The sequence below is a fragment of the Vipera berus genome (assembly GCF_964194415.1).
Source record: "Vipera berus genome assembly, chromosome: 1".
Taxonomy (NCBI): domain Eukaryota; kingdom Metazoa; phylum Chordata; class Lepidosauria; order Squamata; family Viperidae; genus Vipera; species Vipera berus.
The window spans coordinates 275297070-275320280 of NC_138202.1; the positions used below are offsets into that span (position 1 = coordinate 275297070).

At 39.7% G+C, this 23211-nt stretch overlaps 1 protein-coding gene across 1 annotated transcript in view; it reads right to left on the reverse strand.

Moving 5' to 3' along the window:
- SYNE1 (spectrin repeat containing nuclear envelope protein 1) overlaps positions 1-23211 on the reverse strand; it is a gene marked incomplete at its 5' end in the record, with an annotated part of 342823 nt that overhangs the window by 67658 nt on the left and 251954 nt on the right. Inside the window, 8 exons of the mRNA XM_081315102.1 lie at positions 6009-6203; positions 6885-7119; positions 7583-7677; positions 10661-10808; positions 12461-12615; positions 13443-13589; positions 18560-18742; positions 20398-20602. Coding sequence (XP_081171228.1) covers positions 6009-6203; positions 6885-7119; positions 7583-7677; positions 10661-10808; positions 12461-12615; positions 13443-13589; positions 18560-18742; positions 20398-20602 — 1363 coding nt within the window. The remainder of the gene's footprint in view (positions 1-6008; positions 6204-6884; positions 7120-7582; positions 7678-10660; positions 10809-12460; positions 12616-13442; positions 13590-18559; positions 18743-20397; positions 20603-23211) is intronic.

Genomic DNA, 23211 nt, shown 5'->3' on the forward strand with positions numbered 1-23211 from the left:
CCCACCACTTGATTATAAACTGATACTGGACACGATCTTGGCAATGACAGAGCAAATTAAAGCCAAATTGCAACAAAAATCCTACAACTTAAAGCCACCAAATCAAATTTTGACTTTAAATGAGGAAAAGATAACCAAAAATCAAATAGAAGAAGTGGAAATTAACACTAAAATAGGACATTTCAAAGAACAAAAGCAACCTATAGAAGACCTTAAAGTCCAAACTTTAATGGCAACTACAAAACTTGCAACTCAAAAAGCAGCAGCACCTGAAGAAAACAACACCAAGAGTGAAGACACTAAAGGCCTTCAAGTACAATATGTTGAGAATTCAATTAATCAAAGGACAATTATAATACCAGCTACTACTTTCTACCTAACCCAGATAAAATTGGAAGAACAAAAAGATCTGACTGATTTAATGACAACTATATTATATCAACCATCAAAAACTAAATTATCAAAGCAAAAATACAATGGTTACAAAGGGGACATCTTCCTTACAAAACTGACATTTGGATACGCTCCCTGGATCCAAGTAAGGGGTTTAGGAAGAAAGAAAGATACATCTGAGATTTTAAAGATGCCAAGATTGGCACAAAAAGAAGGCAAGAGTTAGATTTATTTATTTATTTTTTTAAAAACTGAACTTGTTTCTTTTTTGGGATTCCTAAAGATAGACTATAAAAATATCTCTTTTATGGATTAAGGGGAATCCCTAAAAATATAACTGATTTTACATTTAGACTTTAGATCTGTAACTTGGAATGACATATCAAAAGATAGTATTTTAATAATTGATGTATGGTTAAGATGACTTATAGAATATTCAGTGGTTACTTTTGAACCATAGTATAGAATTTAGAATTTTATATATAAAAGATGGTATTTTAATAATTGTTGAATGGCTAAGGCAAAAAACGTATTTCTAATAACTGGTGATTTGTTAAGATGAAAATTAGACTTTAATGGTAAAACATAAGAATGCTTTGTAATGAACCATATAGGTTTTGTAGATAAAAGAATTATTATTTGTTGTTGTTGTTGTTAGCTGCGAAGTCGTGTCCGACCCATCGCGACCCTATGGACAACATTCCTCCAGGCCTTCCTGTCCTCTACCATCTTCTGGAGTCCATTTAAGCTCACGCCTACTGCTTCAGTGACTCCATCCAGCCACCTCATTCTCTGTCGTCCCCTTCTTCTCTTGCCCTCAACCTTTCCCAGCATTAGGCTCTTCTCCAGTGAGTCCTTCCTTCTCATTAGGTGGCCAAAGTACTTGAGTTTTAGCTTCAGGATCTGGCCTTCTAAAGAGCAGTCAGGATTGATCTCCTCTAGGACTAACCGGTTTGATCGCCTTGCAGTTCAAGGGACTCGCAGGAGTCTTCTCCAGCACCACAGTTCAAAGGCCTCAATTCTTTGGCGCTCAGCCTTTCTTATGGTCCAACTTTCACTGCCATACATTGCAACTGGGAAGACCATAGCCTTGACTATACGCACTTTTGTTGATAGGGTGATGTCTCTGCTTTTTAGTATGCTGTCTAGATTTGCCATGGCTTTCCTCCCCAGGAGCATGCGTCTTTTAATTTCTTGGCTACAGTCCCCATCTGCAGTGATCTTGGAGCCCAGGAAAATAAAATCTTCCACTACCTCCATTTCTTCCCCATCTATTTGCCAGGAATTGAGAGGGCCAGATGCCATGATCTTGGTTTTCTTAATGTTAAGTTTCAACCCAAGTTTTGCACTCTCCTTCTTCACCTGCAACAAGAGGCTCTTTAGTTCTTCTTCACTTTCTGCCATTAGAGTGGTATCATCTGCGTATCTTAGGTTGTTGATATTTCTTCCGGCAATCTTAATTCCAACTTTTGATTCATCTAGCCCTGCCTTTCTCATGATGTGCTCTGCATATAAGTTAAATAGGCAGGGCGACAGTATACAGCCTTGCCGGACTCCTTTCCCAATTTTGAACCAATCAGTGGTTCCGTGTCCAGTTCTCACTGTTGCTTCTTGACCCGCATATAGGTTTCTCAAGAGACAAATAAGATGTTCTGGTATTCCCATCTCTTTAAGAACTTGCCACAGTTTGTTATGATCCACACAATCAAAGGCTTTAGCATAGTCAATGAAGCAGAAGTAGATGTTTTTCTGGAACTCCCTAGCTTTCTCCATGATCCAGCGTATGTTGGCAATTTGATCTCTAGTTCCTCTGCCTCTTCGAAATCCTGCCTGTACTTCTGGTAGTTCTCGATCCACATACTGCTGAAGTCTAGCTTGTAGGATTTTGAGCATGACTTTACTAGCATGAGAAATGAGTGCAATGGTGCGATAGTTTGAACATTCTTTGGCACTGCCTTTCTTTGGAATTGGAATGTAAACTGATCTTTTCCAATCCTGTGGCCACTGTTGAGTTTTCCAAATTTGCTGGCAAATTGAGTGTAGCACTTTTACTGCATCATCTTTTAAGATTTTGACTAGAATTAAACTTTATTGAAATAGGGAATTGTGGGTTACCCAAAAATTAAGCTTTTTCCTATATACTATAGGCCACTCTAGAATATCCTATTGCAATTAGATAAAATTTAAAAACAGAATATTGATATGTATTACTGAAAATATATTTTAAGTTTTGTGGATTGACTAGGTTACAACTAGAAATGTATTAACTTGCCTATTCTGACTATGTAATAACTAAGGGAAGTAGAGAGGGCATCTCTGTTGATGTAACCTGAACTATTTACAACTAGTTATTTTTTATTTTAACTACCCAACCACCATATTGTTTCACAAATACATATATATGTAAATATTAAAAAAATCAATAAAACTTGTTTTAAAAGAAAGAAAGAAAAGTAAACGGCATAAAGGCAAGGGAAAAATTGAATCTAATGCAATCAAATATTGTAACTGACAACTTTAATCACAAGAATAGTTTATTAGGGCATCAATCACAGTATTTTGGATTTCCTATAATAAACAGATAAGTACAGAAATGAGAGCTCTTAAATACTCACTACAATCCAATGATTTATTTCGGTATTAAAAAAAAAGTACACATCTAAACAACTGCTTAAGATTTCAAAATCCCATTTCATTCTGTTTTCTTACCATGTTTGCAATATGGCACTTTAAAGACTTCCCGCTTCCATTAAATTTATAAAAAAACGTATTTTGAACAATTCCAATTTATCTGAAATTGTTTTGAATTTATATTTCTGTAGCAATAAGCGTCAGTAAAGATATAATTCTATCCCCCAAAACAGCAACGTTATGCATGCACACACATATGCATACTCGTATCAAAAAGGTACTTTGTTTCAAACCTCTGTATATCTTTTTCTGAAATTGGTAATTTTATTCCAGTATTATCTATTGTATCTCTTTTTTTGAAAATAATGTTTCTGTTTCATCAATAATCAATGAAAAGAATCATTTTGTCAAATTGATCCCCAAAACCAAATAGCTGGTCTCTGAAAACTGGTTTGTTTTGCAAATAAGGATTATGTGACTTCACATTCATCAGGAGATGTTTTTTTGTTCATTGCTGTCTAAGCATTCATTCATTCATTCATTCATGCATGCATGCATGTGCACGTACCTCTTGGGTTATGACAGCAATTGAAACTGGGATAGCAGTTACTAAGCAATGCAGTCATAAAGCACATGTCATGTGCAAACACTACTTAATGATCACAAGCTCAGAAGTCCGAGCTGTTGTTCTAGCTCCTGGACTCATGGATCATTAAGAGGGAAGAAGAGGTCCCAGATGAGGAGCATGGGGGGCAGACAGGTGCCGCTGTAGAAGGGAATTTGGTGGCAGGCTGAGGGAGCCTGTGTGAGGGCTGCTGGGGCTATGGGAGAGCTAGCCAAGGGTTTGGAAGGGTCGGTAAAGGGGTGCTTTGGGCAGGGATAGTATGGAGGACTGGGCTGACTTGCAAAGTTCCTTGCCAGCTTTTCCACTGAGTTTGCTTGTGGGAAGCTGGCAAGGAAGGTCACAAATGTGGATCCTACGACGTGGCTCACTGCATCGGTCACTTCCAGTATGTGAACTGGGCACCCACACACCAAGATCATGATCACATGACCACAAGGATGCTGCAATGGCCAGAACTTTGAGGACCAGTTATAAGTCTATTTTTTCAGCACTCCTGTAACTTTGAACAGCGGCTGAAACAATGGATGTACACTACATATAGTGTCCAAATGAGTCAGGACTGTCAATTATATAAAAATTTTTTTGCAAAAAATATTCTGAAGGTTCAAAGTATTTCCTATATTGAGAGGGCATGAATTAACACACATAATAATGGTAAAGATTGCATCAATCTGTTCTACTTGTTTATAACTCTACTGCACTTATTACTGCCCAAATAAAAGGGAAATATCATCATCATCATCATATCAATAACAAATAACAACACTTCTTTCTTCCTTATGAGCCCAAATGTTAATTCCTGCCCCTCGAAATATCTCTAATTTATATGAGGCACTGTTTCTATACTCTGAAATTCCTTGCTTTCCATATTTTAATTTCTTGCCTTGTAAACTACCTGACACATTCTATTTTCTGGATTATAAATTGCTTGAACTAACAAATTAAAGCAAAGATTGTAGAAAAAATGTTTTTAAGGGCAGGACTTCATGTACGCTACAAGTAGTCCTCGACGTACGACCACAATTGAGCCCAAAATTTCTATTGCTAAATGAGACACTGGTTAAGTGAATTTTGTCCCATTTTACAACATTTCTTGCCACAGTTGTTAAGTCAATCTGGCTTCCCCATTGACTTTCCTTGTCAGAAGATTGCAAAAGGTAATTGCATGACCCTGGGGATGCTGCAATGGTCCTAAGTGTGAAAAAAGGTCATAAGTCATTTTTTCAGTGCTGTTATAACTTTGAACAGTCACTAAATGAATTGTTATACCTGAAGACTATCTGTATTTTACATTAATGTACCTTAATGTACTGTAACGTGCACTGTATTGTAAAAGTAATAGTAACAATAAATAATAAAATATAAGGATCTATTATGCAGAATATATTCCTACATAAACCTGGCTTCTGTAGCCTAATTTTTAAGTATGAGTTCTAGGATGAGGTTGAAAAATCATAGTAATGACACAGACAACTCATCTGTCCTGTTTGCCATCATTCGCTCCCTAGAGACTAAAATGGACGTTCTGAGACTTGAGCTGGCCATGAACAAGGAGTGTATATTGGAAGTGGTGACCCTTTGAGAGCTGTATGCAACGAAATTTCATTTTTATGTATGCCGATTGGTGTCCATTCAAAGTGACAATAAAGTTGTTGTTCTTTATGCCAAAGGAACACAAACACTATACAGATAGCATGATTTGTAGTGCCACAGGTCAACCTTCCACATCTAGATCTTTCTGAATCTTTCTTGTAGACCAACATATTCAAAAGCCACTAGATTAGGGAACGTTGCCATAGGCCAGGAATAGGCAACCTTGGCTCTTTTATGACTTGTGGACTTCAACTCCCAGATTTCTGTCCACAAGTCATAAAAGAGCCAAGCTTGCCTACCCCTACCATAGGCAATCAGGGGCTGCCACAAAGAGTCCAGCTATTGTCTAAAGCACCTGAAGGCAGGACAAGAAGCAACGGATGGAAACTAACCAAAGAGAGAAGCAACTTAGAACTAAGGAGAAAGTTCCTGACAGTTAGAACAATTAATCAGTGGAACAACCTGCCTCCAGAAGCTGTGAATGCTCCAACACCGGAAGCTTTTAAGAAGAGACTGGACAGCCATTTGTCTGAAATGGTTTAGGCTTTCTTGCCTGAGCAGGAAAGACCTCCAAGGTCCCTTCCAAATTTTTTATTACTATTATTATTGTTATTAGACATATAAGATCGCACAAAATCAATCCAAGAATTTTATCTATTTACATGCAATATGCAGCAAAAGTAAACAAGGTCAATGTCCTGGCAATTCAGCCTTTGAGAGGAGTAGCCTTAATTTGATTTTTAAAGATCAATTAAAATGAACATACTTTTAATAGTAAGGTGAGTTGCTTTTTCTGTTGTTCAAGTCTGAGGTTTGCTAACTTCCAGCCCTCTTGGATTTCTGTAAGTTCCTTCTGTAGAGATCCTTCTGTCTCACCATCAGCACAGAGTAGTAGCTGTTTTCCACCTTCCACTGTTAAAATGTAGCTACCTTGTTGGCGAAGGAGCACTTTCTCTATGAGCTGGGAAGACCAAAGACATTCCAGACACATCACTCTGATGTTACAAAATTGTCAGATACGTCAGCCAGTAGTATCCTACTGGATGAGTGCTTTTCCTCCAAGGAGGATTTTTAAACATTTCAATTATAAACACTTCTGCATGAAAAGCAGATGGTATAATGAAACTTTGCAGCAAGTATTTCATCAGCTCTTGCTGTGCTGTATTTTGCCTCTTTTGTTTGTTTCCTTTCTTTTCTTCCTGTCCTATTTAATGAACTCTACCGTACATTTTTATTTTTTGTAATTTCCGCAGTATCTTCTCTTTATTTTCTGACTCATCTCTCTAACATGTCCAGCAACATGGAGGACTGTTTTCAAATAATGAGAATAAGAGGTAACTAGTTACCTCTTTAAAGCTAGACCCAGCAGCACAGAACATGGCTCAGAAGTTTCAAAAACTCGTTCTATTATGCCAGGAGTCCCCAACCCCAACCCCACCCCGGTCCATGGACCGGAACTGGGCTGCGGCATGCCTGCAACCCATCCGCACAAACAAGCAAAGTCCCATCCGTGGATGCAGGCATCACACAAAACCACACCCTCTCTGGTCCACAGAAAAACCTTTCTCCACAGAACTGGTCCTTATCTGCATTAAGCGATACCAGAATCTAGTTAGATTTAAAATGGTCTGCTAATAGTTACCTGCATTTCATCCAACAGGGCTCTAGCTCTCTGCAGTGGGATAGGAACACTGCCCAGCCCACTTGCTGATTGACAAGTCACTTCCATCAACCACTTGCGCAGTTTCTCTGCCATTCCTCTGTATCGTTGCCACTGACGAATCTGACTGTCAATGATGCCCCTTCTCTGCTGGGCTCTACGAATTACCGCTTGCCACTGATTACTGAGCAATGCCAGTTTCAAATTAAATTCATCCCTAAAAAAAGGAAAAGCACAACTTGGCTAAGAATTCGGATAAATTTATTTCTGTTATTGTATTGTAGGATCCATTTGCCTTTGACATACTCCATTTGAGAACTTCTAAAATTAACTTTATAATAGTCAGAAGGAAGGTTTGCCATAGTTACATTTCCCCCCCCCCCCGCACGGAAAACAGTATTGCTAATCTAAATTCTTACGTACAAAATAAGGGCAACAAGGAACCACAATTATCGCTAAAATCAATATTTATTGGAGGTGAGCAGGCAGAATATGTAATAGAAAGCAAGTGTATTATTAGTGATAGCAGTCGTGTAAAATACAATCTCACAAATAGTAGTAATCCATCATTATAATGTGCCAATAGCTTCGGGGAAGCAAATGCATATTACATAAAAAGGCAAAGCTTTCCAACATGCAACAGTTGGAAAATCTGAATTTTTTACAATACACATTCTTACCTGTCATCTACCTGCCCTTGCTCAAGAAGGTTTTGGCCATCCATGATGATAGAATGTAAAATCTGTTGGCGACTAAACATCTCTGCTTGGAAAAGCTAAAGAACGAAAAGGTTTTAAAAGTGAATTCCAAATGAGCTAAACAAAACGAGGTCTGACTCCAAAACAAAAGTTTAACCTTTCTAATATACGTAGGTTGTATGGTATTTTTAGATGGATAAGTTATTAAATATGACATAGACATTTTTTTAAAAGCAAAATAGCTAATTATAGGTTAATTTGGTCTACAGTATTGTTTTAAAAACCTAATACCAATAAAGAAATGAATTAAAGTGGTCCATTTCAATGGCTTTTGTATCACTGACTATATTCATATTAAATTTTATCTTGAAAATATGACACTTACGTAATACAGATGCAAATGCGTAATTTCCAACTATGTAATATTTCCCATTTTTCTTTATCAGGTTGAAGACATAAAATTGTTTACACTTTCAGAAAAAAAATCAAGTAATAACACCAAAGGGAAAAAAGCTTGTAATTTATGAACAATATATTTTTTCCAATTTTCTACAAGGCTGAACATTCATAGATATATTTCACACATGCTGTCTAAAACCTCTTGTTTATTTCTTGTAAGGGAGCTATGGCAGATAAAAATCCAGATAGAGAAAGCTAATGTATTTACAATGATAGCCTCTTTCTGCCTGTGAATGGCCCCTATTCTTTTCTTTTTTTGTCAAGCTTCCACATGTTCAGATGAATGTCAGAATGTGTCTGATGTCCAGCCTTTGGAGTCTACTGACTTATTTTTATTATCCAAAAATGAAACCAAATTTAATCTTCTCAAATTAGGGGAATTCTTGTATTCAATTAATTACAGAACCTCCCAACTTAGTTTTAGATCATGCTATCTTACGTTTTGCAGTTCATCTGTTTAGCTAAATGTTGCTCAATTCTACTGAAAAGTCTTAAGTATTCTACAGGTGAAACTCAAAAAATTAGAATATCGTGCAAAAGTTCATTTATTTCAGTAATGCAACTTAAAAGGGGAAACTAATATATGAGATAGACTCATTACATGCAAAGCAAGATAGTTCAAGTCGTGATTTGTCATAATTGTGATGATTATGGCGTACAGCTCATGAAAACCCCAAATCCACAATCTCAGAAAATTAGAATATTACATGCAATCAATAAAACAAAGAGTGTACATAGAACATTATTGGACCTCTGAAAAGTATAAGCATGCATATGTACTCAGTACTTGGTTTGGGCCCCATTTGCAGCAATTACTGCCTCAATGTGGCGTGGCATGGAAGCTATCAGCCTGTGGCCCTGCTGAGGTGTTATGGAAGACCAGGATGCTTCAATGGTGGCCTTCAGCTCTTCTGCATTGTTCGGTCTCATGTCTCTCATCTTTCTCTTGGCAATGCCCCATAGATTCTCTATGAGGTTCAGGTCAGGTGAGTTTGCTGGCCAATCAAGCACAGTAATCCCACGGTCATTGAACCAGGTTTTGGTGCTTTTGGCAGTGTGGGCAGGTGCCAAGTCCTGCTGGAAAATGAAGTCAGCATCCCCATAAAGCTCATCTGCAGAAGGAAGCATGAAGTGCTCCAAAATCTCCTGGTAGACGGCTGCGTTGACCCTGGACTTAATGAAGCACAGTGGACCAACACCAGCAGATGACATGGCTCCCCAAATCAACACAGACTGTGGAAACTTCACACTGGACTTCAAGCATCTTGCCGTGTGTGCCTCTCCATTCTTCCTCCAGACTCTGGGTCCTTGGTTTTCAAATGAGATGCAAAGCTGGACTTTGGACCACTGAGCAACAGACCAGGTCTGTTTTTCTTTAGCCCAGGTAAGACGCTTCTGACGTTGTTTGTTGTTCAGGAGCGGCTTGACAAGAGGAATATGACATTTGAAGCCCATGTCCAGGATCCGTCTGTGTATGGTGGCTCTTGATGCACTGACTCCAGCCTCAGTCCACTCATTGTGAAAGTCCCCAACACTTTTGAATGGCCTTTTCCTGACAATCCTCTCCAGGCTGCAGTCATCCCTGCTGCTTGTGCACCTTTTTCTTCCACACTTTTCCCTTCCACATAACTTTCTATTAATGTGCTTTGATATAGCACTTGGGGAACATCCAACTTCTTTTGCAATTATCTTTTGAGGCTTTCCCTCCTTATGGAGGGTGTCAATGATGGTTTTCTGCACAACTGTCAGGTCAGCAGTCTTCCCCATGATTGTGATTCCTACTGAACCAGACTGAGAGACCATTTAAAGGCTCAGGAACCCTTTGCAGATGTTATGGCTTAATTAGCTGATTAGAGTGGGACATTTTGAGCCTAGAATATTGCACCTTTTCAAAATATTCTAATTTTCTGAGATTGTGGATTTGGGGTTTTCATGAGCTGTACGCCATAATCATCACAATTATGACAAATCACGGCTTGAACTATCTTGCTTTGCATGTAATGAGTCTATCTCATATATTAGTTTCCCCTTTTAAGTTGCATTACTGAAATAAATGAACTTTTGCACAATATTCTAATTTTTCGAGTTTCACCTGTATTATAAAATCAATTTCATGGACGAACAGCTGCCTCTTAGCCCTGATATATGAATCGGTGACTGTGGGCTAAGTCTAACTCTTTTACAGACTGAAACTCTCCATTAATCTCTTCTAGTTGTTTACATTCATACCAGACTGAAGCAGTAATTTACTTTCCCCCTTTTTACAGGTGAGGGAAGTATTTTTTTTTTAGTTTTGAACAAGATACTGATTTTTACAGGGTTATTTCCTGCATATCTAGCCTACTATTATTGGTGTTGCATTTGATCTCACAACTAATGGATCTCAAAAAAGGCCATCTCTACAGCCACAGATGTGCTTTATACCATCTGATGTTGGTGTCTGTCCATCTGCTATATAATCCATATGTCATGCTCTGTGATCATGAACAGAGATAAAAATATGTTTGAACAAATCAATCCTTATTAGTACAGTTCCAGTTCACTGACAATAAATGCAGAAGTTGATAACTGTAGTTCAAAAATTCTGTCATTATAACTTGCCTCGTGTGCCCTCTGCTGTTCTAAAAGAATCTGGTAGTTTCCTGAAATTTCTGCAGCCAGTTTCTGCTCAGTTTGAACCAAGAACTCCATCCAAGTCTCACATTTTTCTAGGAAAGTTTGTTGCTGCAGCATGAAGGACTGTAGCTTACTGCGGGAATATAAAGAGGGATTCAATGTACATCTCAGTCTGAAAAATGAACTTATGATATTTTTTTAAAAAAAAGAAATAAAATCTGACCTACACAACATTACTGACTTCATCTTGGATTTTTTAAAAATATGTTGATGAAAAAGGAAATAAAGAAAACAAACTGGATATAAGCACAAACATTTGGGGATTCCAATTTCTTTAATTTTAAGTTAGTGAACCTATTTGTTTCATTTAAAATTTTAATTCCTAAAGAAAAAGCGTTCAGAAGCACTTTTATTTTTCTAAGCACACTCTGTTTTAATAATAGATTATTAAGAGTTCTCTGTGGAGAAATTAAAAAGACAGTAATAATCAAACACCCATTTTAATCTGTTACTTCTATAAACCTTAAATTTTATCAGCTTTTTCTTTCTCTCTCCCTTTGTTTAGGCTCATGCATTATGTTAAGCCACAATGCAGTTTGTTTGTCTTAGGCTTTGCACCTAACTGTGGTTTTTCCAGTAAAATCTTTTAAAAGAAACCACAGTAGAGTGTACAGACTAGACCAGGCCGGGGGTGTCAAACTGCCAGCTCATGGGCCGGATGCGTCATGCCAAAACCGCACCCACCCCATTGCTGTCAATGGAAAAAAAGTCACGATACGTCGCAACACATCACGTGACATTGTGAGTTTGACACCCCTGGACTAGACAATCCATTTGTGACAAAGATCCCTTTTTCTTTTTTTCTTTGTTTAAAGGCACAGCAGGAACATGGTGATGTAATTAGAAGGAGCAGATCGAAAAGGTTAGGGCTGTTTATTTTTCACTGGAGTTCTTTTCACATAAGAGAAAGTAGATTTAAAGGCACTGTAAGCAAAACCTGGGTCAAAGGGACTAATTCTTCATTCCTCACATATGCATATCAAATAAATTGATAAAATATTTGACAGCTCAAGGAATGGGGTTTCCTGCAGCTAATCAGCATGTGTGAAGCAAAAAGTATACATCATAACGTTGTCTCTCACTATAATGTTCACACCCTGACCGACTTATTCTGTTACATGTAATTTTCCTCTGTGGCAATGATTTTTTATTATTAGTGATCCATAGGTCAAAGAGTATCAATTAAGGCCAAGAAAACAGGCAGCAACCAATTTTAATGAGATCTGAATCTGAAGAATCATGAAACATCCTTTTGGCTTCTTGCTTGAAGAGATGATTCTATAAATAAGACCCCAGCATCTATCTCCTGAATGAAATTTTTTCCAGGGACACTAGTCTTTTGTTTGAGTTTTCTGACATTTTATATCTAATTTGTTTTGCTTGTGTCATCTAATTGCCTTGGGAAGGCCAACTGGCTTTTGAAAAGTAGGTGCACACAAACAACCTTTCAGCCAGTGGAGTAGATTAATTTAGATTTTCATAAAATTCTGGCAAATTAGACTTAATATATTCTTAATTTTACTTCTGGAGCTTTTTTGAGCCATAGTAGAAAGAGTCTTGCTTGAAAGCATATAACAGAATGAAGTAAATTTTTATATCTTTCCGAACCTTATGCAATTCTAAAATTAGTCTGAACATTAGGATTAGAACCGTTAGTCTGACAACTCTGCTTTACTAAAACTCCAATCTGTGTAAATTACACTGTTTTGTAAATATCTGACATACCTGAATCTTTCAGTAGTTTGTGAAGAAATCAATGACCAGCATCTATTCAGATTTTGCATCCTTTTGATTTCTTTATCATTCAGGGGCAACCTATACCCCAGTTCATTTAGACGATCCAAATCTGGTGCCATGCTGCTGAATTTTAGCATCTGGCACTATAAAGTGACAGGAAACAAGGTTTCTTAATAGTTTTAATTGCCCTATTTGTAATCTGAGTACCTTATTGCAAAACATTTATTTTATACTAGAGTACAATTTTAGATGCTTTATCTTACAATGATAAAATATATTTTATTTTCAGCTTATTCAGTTACCCATATTGTAACTATTAATCTCAGTAACTCACAAGTGAAGTTCGGTTTAGGAGAAAAAAATAACAACTTTTCTTTTTGAAAGAAAATCTTTAAAATCTTTTAAGAAGGTTGATTAAAGTACCTGATATTATTTACACCTACAGAGACAGAATGTTAATGTAAATTTGGGTTAATAACACATCTGATCTCTCTCCAAGGAGTTCAGTGCAACAAACGTGAGGCTATTTCTTGGAATACACCCTAAAAAAGTTTTGGGCTCTTAACTGTGCTAATAAGGCTTCGATGTTATGATTACTGGGAATTGCTGGGGAAAAAGTAGCACTGCAAACATCTGTGAGACACTCTGTTGAGGAACCCAGCACTGCTCATTGTAACAGAACCTGTTATTCTATGAGAATACGTACATACAGGTTAAATAGCTGATGGCTGTTTATATACATACATAAGAACACTTTATTCTATCTTCCTTGATATGAACCTATTTTACCTAATTACTTAATCTCATTCGTTCTTTTAATCTACCGTTCTTGATTATTTTCAAATATGTAGTTCTCACTTTCAATTCAGGTTCTCCCCCCCCCCCGTGCTTTTATAAATAAAAAGGTACACAATAACAATAAATAAAATACATTCTGAAAGTTAAAAAAAAAGCATTTTCAAAAACTCACTTTAAGCTCTTCCATTCTGTTCCGAATGAGGGATGAGTCCGATGAGTGGCTTGGATCTTGCGTTTTCAGCATCTCTCCCGCATGCTTTGTCCACTGCTCCAGTCCTGCCAGACTGTGATTAAAGGTCTGGTAATCTTGAACTCCTGCCTTAAATGTTTAAAAGTGGGGAGACTCATTAATGCAGGTAATTTTTTTTTCATGCTAGAATGGCATGAAATCCAATATAAAAGAGGAACATTATATTTCTAAATTTTTAAAAAAGTGGTGTTTAAATGATACGAAGCTGGAATAATCAATTTTAAGTAAAGTTGTACCCATATGCTGTTTAAGGTCATAATTCAAATTGTACACCAAAAGCTCTGTTGCCAAATGAATGAAAACATTTATTTATAGGTTGTTTGCTTTAGGAAAAAAAGTGAAATGCTAAGATTTAAACGCAAGTATGTCATCCTCCCCTTCATGGATTACTGCTCCCCTTCATGGATTACTGCCTTGTCGTGGCGAAGGGGCTTGCGTAATTCAATGAAGCTATGAGCTATGCCGTGCAGGGCCACCCAAGATGGAAAGGTCATAGCAGAGAGTTCTGACAAAACGTGATCCACTGGAGAAGGAAATGGCAAACCACTCCAGTATCTTTGCCATGAAAACCCTATGGACAGTACCAAAAGGCAAAACGATATGACGCTGGAAGATGAGCCCCTCAGGTCGGAAGGCGTCCAATGTGCTACTGGGGAAGAGCAGAGGGCTAGTACTAGTAGCGCCAGAAAGAATGAAGCGACTGGGCCAAAGCCGAAAGGACGCTCAGCTGTGGATATGTCTGGTGGTGAAAGGAAAGTCCGATGCTGTAAAGATTTTTTCTCCATAGGAACGTGGAATGTAAGATCCATGAATCAAGGAAAGCTGGACGTGGTCAAACAAGAGATGACAAGACTAAACATCGACATCTTAGGTATCAGCGAACTAAAATGGACAGGAATGGGTGAATTTAATTCAGATGACCATCAGGTATACTACTGCGGGCAAGAATCCCTCAGAAGAAATGGAGTAGCCTTCATAGTCAATAAAAGAGTAGGAAAATCAATACTGGGATACAATCCTCAAAATGACAGAATGATCTCAGTTCGAATCCAAGGCAAACCATTCAATATCACAGTAGTCCAAGTCTATGCCCCAACCACCGGTGCTGAAGACGATGAAATTGACCGGTTCTATGAAGCCCTACAGCACCTTATAGAACTAACACCCAAAAATGATGTCCTTATCATCATGGGGGATTGGAATGCTAAAGTAGGAAGCCAAAAGATAACTGGAATAACAGGCAAGTTTGGCCTTGGAGTACAAAATGAAGCAGGGTACAGGCTGATAGAATTTTGTCAAGAGAATACGATGGTCATAGCAAACACTCTTTTCCAACAACCCAAGAGACGGCTTTACACATGGACATCACCAGACGGTCAACACAGAAATCAGATTGACTATATGCTCTGCAGCCAAAGATGGAGAAGCTCTATACAGTCAGTAAAAACAAGACCAGGAGCTGACTGTGGCTCAGACCATGAGCTTCTTGTTGCAAAGTTTAGGCTTAAATTAAAGAAAGTAGGGAAAAGCGCTAGGCCAGTCAGGTATGAATTAAATCATATCCCTGTTCAATATACAGTAGAGGTGACAAATAGATTTAAGGAATTAGATCTGATAGACAGAGTGCCTGAAGAACTATGGACAGAGGTTCGCAACATTGTACAAGAGGTAGCAACCAAAACCATCCCAAAGAAAAGGAAATGCAAGAAAGCAAAATGGCTGTCTGAGGAAGCTTTGCAAATAGCTGAGGAAAGGAGGGAAGCGAAAGGCAAGGGAGAAAAAGAAAGATACGCCAAATTGAATGCAGAATTCCAGAGACTAGCTAGAAGAGATAAGAATGCCTTCTTAAATGAACAGTGCAAAGAAATAGAAGAAAACAATAGAATAGGGAGGACCAGAGATCTTTTCAAGAAGATTGGAGAGATGAAAGGAACATTTCATGCAAAAATGGGCATGATAAAGGACCAAAATGGCAGGGACCTAACAGAGGCGGAAGAGATTAAGAAGAGGTGGCAAAATTACACAGAAGAACTATACAAGAATGAGCTTAACGTCCCTGATAATTACAATGAGGTGGTCACTGACCTCGAGCCAGACATCCTAGAATGTGAAGTGAAGTGGGCCTTAGAAAAGCTGAGCAACAACAAAGCTAGTGGAGGTGACAGTATTCCAGCTGAGCTATTCAAAATCTTAAAAGACGATGCAGTAAAAGTGCTACACTCAATTTGCCAGCAAATTTGGAAAACTCAACAGTGGCCACAGGATTGGAAAAGATCAGTTTACATTCCAATTCCAAAGAAAGGCAGTGCCAAAGAATGTTCAAACTATCGCACCATTGCACTCATTTCTCATGCTAGTAAAGTTATGCTTAAAATTTTACAAGCTAGACTCCAGCAGTATGTGGATCGAGAACTACCAGAAGTACAGGCAGGATTTCGAAGAGGCAGAGGAACTAGAGATCAAATTGCCAACATACGCTGGATCATGGAGAAAGCTAGGGAGTTCCAGAAAAACATCTACTTCTGCTTCATTGACTATGCTAAAGCCTTTGATTGTGTGGATCATAACAAACTCTGGCAAGTCCTTAAAGAGATGGGCATACCAGACCATCTTATTTGTCTCTTGAGAAACCTATATGCGGGCCAAGAAGCAACAGTGAGAACTGGACACGGAACCACTGATTGGTTCAAAATTGGGAAAGGAGTCCGGCAAGGCTGTATACTGTCGCCTTGCCTATTTAACTTATATGCAGAGCACATCATGAGAAAGGCAGGGCTAGATGAATCAAAAGTTGGAATTAAGATTGCCGGAAGAAACATCAACAACCTAAGATATGCAGATGATACCACTCTAATGGCAGAAAGTGAAGAGGAACTAAAGAGCCTCTTGTTGCGAGTGAAGAAGGAGAGTGCAAAACTTGGGTTGAAACTAAACATTAAGAAAACCAAGATCATGGCATCCGGCCCTCTCAATTCCTGGCAAATAGATGGGGAAGAAATGGAGGTAGTGACAGATTTTATTTTCCTGGGCTCCAAGATCACTGCAGATGGGGACTGTAGCCAAGAAATTAAAAGACGCTTGCTCCTTGGGAGGAAAGCAATGGCAAATCTAGACAGCACACTAAAAAGCAGAGACATCACCCTGTCAACAAAAGTGCGTATAGTCAAGGCTATGGTCTTCCCAGTTGCAATGTATGGCAGTGAAAGCTGGACCATAAGAAAGGCTGAGCGCCAAAGAATTGAAGCCTTTGAACTGTGGTGCTGGAGAAGACTCCTGCGAGTTCCTTGGACTGCAAGGCGATCAAACCGGTCAGTCCTAGAGGAGATCAACCCTGACTGCTCTTTAGAAGGCCAGATCCTGAAGCTAAAACTCAAATACTTTGGCCACCTAATGAGAAGGAAGGACTCACTGGAGAAGAGCCTAATGCTGGGAAAGATTGAGGGCAATAGAAGAAGGGGACGACAGAGAATGAGGTGGCTGGATGGAGTCACTGAAGCAGTAGGAGTGAGCTTAAATGGACTCCAGAAGATGGTAGAGGACAGGAAGGCCTGAAGGAACGTTGTCCATAGGGTCGCGATGGGTCGGACACGACTTCGCAACTAACAACAACAATGTCATCCTAGCATGATTATGTCCAATTCTTACAAAAACCTGAAAGGATTTAATTCCCCTTTGTGATGTGATACAAATAATTGGGGCTCTGTTGTATTTTAGAGTACCTATGTAAGATATAATATGCAATTTCCATTGAGCGACTCAGATTCACATATCTACCTCAAATGTGTTAATATAGGAGCGTAAAGAAATGCTAAACTAACAGGCTGTATAAAGGAAATCAACCCTGACTGTCCTTTGGAAAGACAAATACTGAAGCTGAAGCTCAAATATTTTGCCCACCAAATGAGGACTCATCAGAAAAGACCCTGGTGCTGGGAAAGAGTGAAGGCAAAAGGAGAAGGGGATGGCAGAAGGGGATGAGATGGTTAGACAGTGTCACTGACACAGTGGATGTGGGTTTGGGCAGACTCAGGGAGACAGTAGAGGACAGGGGGGCCTGGTATGCTGTGGTCCATGGGGTCATGAAGAGTCGGACACAACTTAATGACAGAAGAACAAGAAAAGTCAATCTGTATATAATAGTTCTCAAATACAGTCATCATCATTCATTGGCATCCTTCAGTCTCGAGAGACTATGGTATCGTGCTCTGGAAAGAGGTCCTAAAGCAGCATCTGGTGTGGCTAAAAAGGCCAATTCGAGAGTGGCAGTCCCTTCCACACTGAGGGCAGGTACAATCTGTCCCCTGTCCAGCCCCCAGATTTCACTGTTTCCGGGACTGCCTCTGTGCCTCAGCCTGCCGCGCAAGTGTCTCTTCAAATTGGAGAAGGCCATGCTGCATCTTTAGCCTCCAAGCTGAGCGATCAGAGGTCAAGGTTTCCCAGCTGTTAATGTCCAATTCCCAAGGCCTTTAGATCCCTCTTGCAGATATCCTTATATCGCAGCTCTGGTCTCCCTCTGGGGCGCTTTCCCTGCACTAGTTCTCCATACGGTAAGCGTCTGAATAAAGAGGTTCTTTTGAGGAGAGCTGTTCTTTTCCCCAAACTGATTGCTTGTGTTATTATGCCCTAAGTATGATATTCTGACAGCACATAAATTATAGACATGTGACTAGTTGCAAGTACAATAAGAGGCTATTTTCCTTGACATTTTTTTTAATCCCATTTATATCCCGCCCTTCTCCGAAAACTCAGGGCGGCTTACAATCTAAGCACAATCAATGTGCTTAGCAATAGCCTTCATTCTATGTATATGCCTGCTTATTAGAGCTTTCACACAAACTCCAAGCGGCATTATTACAAAGTCAGCTTATTGCCCCCAACAATCTGGGTCCTCATTTTACCTACCACGGAAGGATGGAAGGCTGAGTCAACCTTGAGCCTGGTGGGATGCGAACCTGCACTAATTGCAGGCAGCTGGTGTTACTTAAGGAGGCATTAGCCCACTGCTCCACCAAGGCTCAATTAAGGAAAATTTCTCTTACCTGTAATATTGACTGCTGTCTGTTGAGTCCCTGCTCTAAAGAAGCTAAATTCTGATTTAGTAAGAGTTGGCCAGACTGGATAGCTGCTGCTGCAGAAGAATCCACTTGCTGCTTCAGCTGTTCCCCTAGTTCGTGCAGGACAGATAGAGAATCTTGCATTGTCTTCATGCCTTTAAGTAGATCCTGTGGAAATCACAGCAAATGTAAAACTGAAGACGGCAACTGTAATGTTAAAGTTCATTTTACTAAATATATACCAGGTCTTGATGCATGTATTTTGAACAGAAGCACTTGGCATAACGCAAGTATGTCATCCTGGCATGATTATGTCCAATTCTTACAAAAACGTGAAAGGATTTAATCCACTTTTGTGATGTGATACAAACAATTGTGGCTGTGCTGTATTCTAGAGTATATATGTAAGATGTAATGTGCAATTTCTATTGAGTGACCCAGATTCACATATCTACCCAAACGTGGAGTTCTCTGAGTGACTTTAGGATGGTCTCTTTCTATTTCCACTTAATTTATCTAACAAAACTAGTGTTTTAATACAGTGCTTTTCAACCTTTTCACCCATTGTACCACTTTTAGGATACGGCAACATCCGAGTACCACCAGTCGCCTAGCAAGGTGTCAAAAATTTGATGACCAAAAAAAAAAGTAAAAAAGTGATGAAGTGCAGGTAGTCCTCAACTTACAACAGTTCGCTTAGTGACTGTTCTAAGTTACAGTGGCACTGAAAAAAGTGCCCCCCAAGCCACAGCCGAGCAAGACACCTGCCCGCCTGCCCGGCGGCGCTCTTCCTCCTGTCCGAGGTTTTCATTGTTGTGAGCATTTCTGTTGAGGATTGGCAGCAGGGGTGGGGGGTGGGGTGCTTGGTTTTTATTCCCCCCCTCTGCTCGGTGGTTGCAGCAGGTTTTGGTCACTTCACATGACCCTGGGACACTGCGACCGTCATCAGTATGAATCAGTTGCCAAGCATCTGAATGTAAATCACAAGACCCTGGAGATGCTGCAACATTCCAGCTGATTGGCGCTTCTTCTGGGCTCAACAGAAGCGCAAGGATCGGCACTGAGCTTCAGCTGGAGCCTGGTGCTGATCCTGGCTCTTCCACTGAGCTCTGACAGCCCTGCAGCTCCAGTCATCTCTCGCTCAGGCTTGTGTGGTGCTGCCACCAGTTCAGCTCATTCCCCTCCCCCGCTACCACTTTTCTAGGATGGTCACGTACCACCTGTCAGGTGCCCAAGTACCACAGATGGTACCTGTACCACTGGTTGAAAAGCCCTGTTTTAATAATCACATGAGGAGAGGTTACCTCACCTTTCAAGATATATTGCTTTAATCTCTCTCTCTCAAACAAAACAGAACAAAAGGATGAAAAGACTACACTTATGAATAATGTTCCCCAAGAAGCAAAATTGTTCAGCTTTTCACTAGATACTATCAGGTAGCAGAAGAAAGCCACAGTTTCCAAGATTCTGGAGTTGGAACAGCATGGTTACCATCCCCCGAATTAACTGGATTTACTGTATTCTCTGCTCAACTCACATGCATCTATTGGTTGGCAAAAAAATAGCCCTTTATTTCTTACCGCCTGGAGAAAAATGTAATAATGGAATCCTAATCAAAAATATGGAAAAGCAAATAAACTTGCTTTGCAAGATTTGGAAGACAAATAGTAGAGGGAGAGATAGACATTTTCTTTTCACTACCAGGGTCTTTCTAATTTGTAATAATCTGTACTAGTTTATTATACTTATTTGCTTGCTGACATCTCACTATAGGACTGTGTTACCCAGGACAACAGTTTACATCAAAGGCTTATTAAACATACATTGCAGTCATTAATCCAAGCAGTGACTTCATCATCAACAGTGTCCTTATTGATTTCAGCCTTCAAAAGTTCATTTGTTCGGTCCTCATACTGCCGGACAGTGGAAGAGCATTGCATGTAATAATTTTTATACTTCTGCCAGAGCTGAAGCAAACCTTTACTGGAATGCAAATGCTCGGCAATTTCTTCTAGAAGATTATTCCATCTGGAAAATAAAAGGAACAGATTCTAGTGCAAAAGATACGTAAGATATGAACATCCTTCAAATAATAATAATAATAATAATAATAATAATAATAATAATAATAATAATAATAATAATAATAATAATAATAATAATAATAATAATAATAATAATAATAATAATTTTATTTGTATACCGCCCTTCTCCCGAAGGACTCAGGGCGGTGAACAGGGCAATACATGTTAAAAGACAAAAATACAAAAATTAAAAGAGATTAAACAAGATGCCCAAAAACTATAACAATAAGTTAAAATACATAAAAAGCGATAAAACCCAAACCCATCACCCATCAGGCCAGGCCGGCTTGTTCAAACAGGTAGGTCTTTAGATCGCGCCGGAAGGAGCGAAGGTCGGGTGCCATCCGGAGCTCAACCGGAAGATGGTTCCATAAATCCGGCGCGCCCACAGAGAACGCCCTCCCCCTGGGGGCCACCAGTCGACATTCTTTGACCGGTGACACCCTGAGGAGGCCGTCTCTGTGGGAGCGCACTGGGCGGAGGGAAGTTGATGCCGGCCGCAGGTGCTCCCTGAGGTATTCCGGACCCATGCCATGAAGGGCTTTGTAGGTCATTACCAGCACCTTGAATCTCACACGGAAGACAACTGGGAGCCAATGCAGCTCGCGAAGCAAGGGTGTAACATGGGAGTATCGGGAAACTCCCAACACAACTCTCGCGGCTGCATTCTGTACCAGTTGGAGCCTCCGAGTGGTCCTCAAGGGCAGCCCCATAATGGATGGTGGATGAGGAAAATCTTTTGAATAAATGGCATAAAGTAGCCTTACAAAAGATGCCATCTGAAAAGGTACTATACTTTGTGGAAATATAGGATTTTAATATTTAATTTAAAAAAATAGAAGGCTAAAAGAATTAAACATTTACAGTCAGGAGAATCTGGAAGAAAGAGTTAAAAAGGTTGGAAGACAAAGCAGAAAATACTGAAATTGAATTACTCTTCCTAATAGTCTTCCATTTAGTAACAGTGAAGCTTAATTTGCTTGGTGCTTGATAGGATTGGTAAAGGTTGGTTAGATAATGCTATCTGTTCTTCCAAAATTAAGTATTTTTATTATTATATTGTTTCTGGGAGAGCAAAACTACACCAAGGACACCCAAAATCTTTGCTATTATTACAATGTTATCTGAAACAAAAATGCAGCTAGATTTGGCTGCATGGTAGGGAGAGAGGGATTCCAAATTAAAGAAAGGAAACACATAGAAAAAGCATTTAGAACTAGAGATTTTAAAGAAACATTAAAAACATATTTGGAAATAGCAAAGTGTTTTACATAATGAGTTAACAGACTAAATGTACACTTCTAGATTTTACTTCTTCAAGATATGTATATATCTTGATATGTATATATCTTTTATTTATTTTATTACATTTATATACCGCCCTTTCCCGAGGGACTCAGGGCGGTTTACAGGGTAATTAAAAACGAAAAATACAAAAGTTAAAAACCAAGTTTAAAAAAGATTAAATTTATCCCTGTATAAATAAAACCCCAATTAAAATAAATTAGTCCTCAGCCTGGGCCAGAGAGCTCGAAGAGCCAGGTCTTCAGGCCCCGGCGGAACGAACGGAGGTCGGGGGCAGTCCTCAGCTCCACTGGCAGCTGGTTCCAAAGGGCAGGCGCCCCCACAGAGAAGGCCCTATCCCTGGGTGTTACCCGCCGGCAATCTCTTACCGGTGGAACCCTGAGCAGACCCTCCCTGTGGGAGCGCACTGGACGAAGGGAACTTGATGCCGGCAGGTGTTCCCTCAGATATCCCGGACCCAAGCCATGTAGGGCTTTATAGGTCATCACCAGCACCTTGAATTTCACCCGGAGGGCAACCGGAAGCCAATGCAGCTCGCGGAGTAGAGGTGTTACGTGGGAGTATCGGGAGACCCCCATCACAACTCGCGCGGCCGCATTCTGCACCAGTTGAAGCCTCCGAGTGGTCCTCAAGGGCAGCCCCATGTAGAGAGCGTTGCAGTAGTCCAAACGGGCGGTCACAAGCGCATGAGTGACTGTGCGTAGGGCATCTCGGTCCAGATAGGGTCGAAACTGGCGCACCAGGTGAACCTGGGCAAAAGCCCCCCTGGTCACGGCTCCTATATGGTCTTCAAAATTGAGTCGTGAATCCAGGAGGACGCCCAAGTTGCGAGCCCTATCAACGGGGGGTAACACCTCACCCCCCATCGTTAGAGATGGAATAGTCTGGTTGACCCGAGATGCCGATATGCACAGCCACTCAGTCTTGGCGGGATTGAGACGAAGCCTGTTTCTCCCCATCCAGACCTGGACCGCCTCCAGGAACCGGGAAGATATCTCTCTCTCTCTCTCTCTCTCTCTCTCTCTCTCTCTCTCTCTCTCTCATATATGAGTAAGAAAAAAGTGAGAAAAGGAAAACACAGAAATTACTTCTGCTCTTCTTTTCATCTAGTAATTGCCATCTTAACTTTCCTCTTTTACTTGAACACTTTTAAATTCCCAAATCTATGAACCATCTATTCAGTTTCTTCTTCCTTCAACAAAAAGTCTATATAAAGCTTCTAGTCTTAGTCTAGCTTCTAGAATTTTT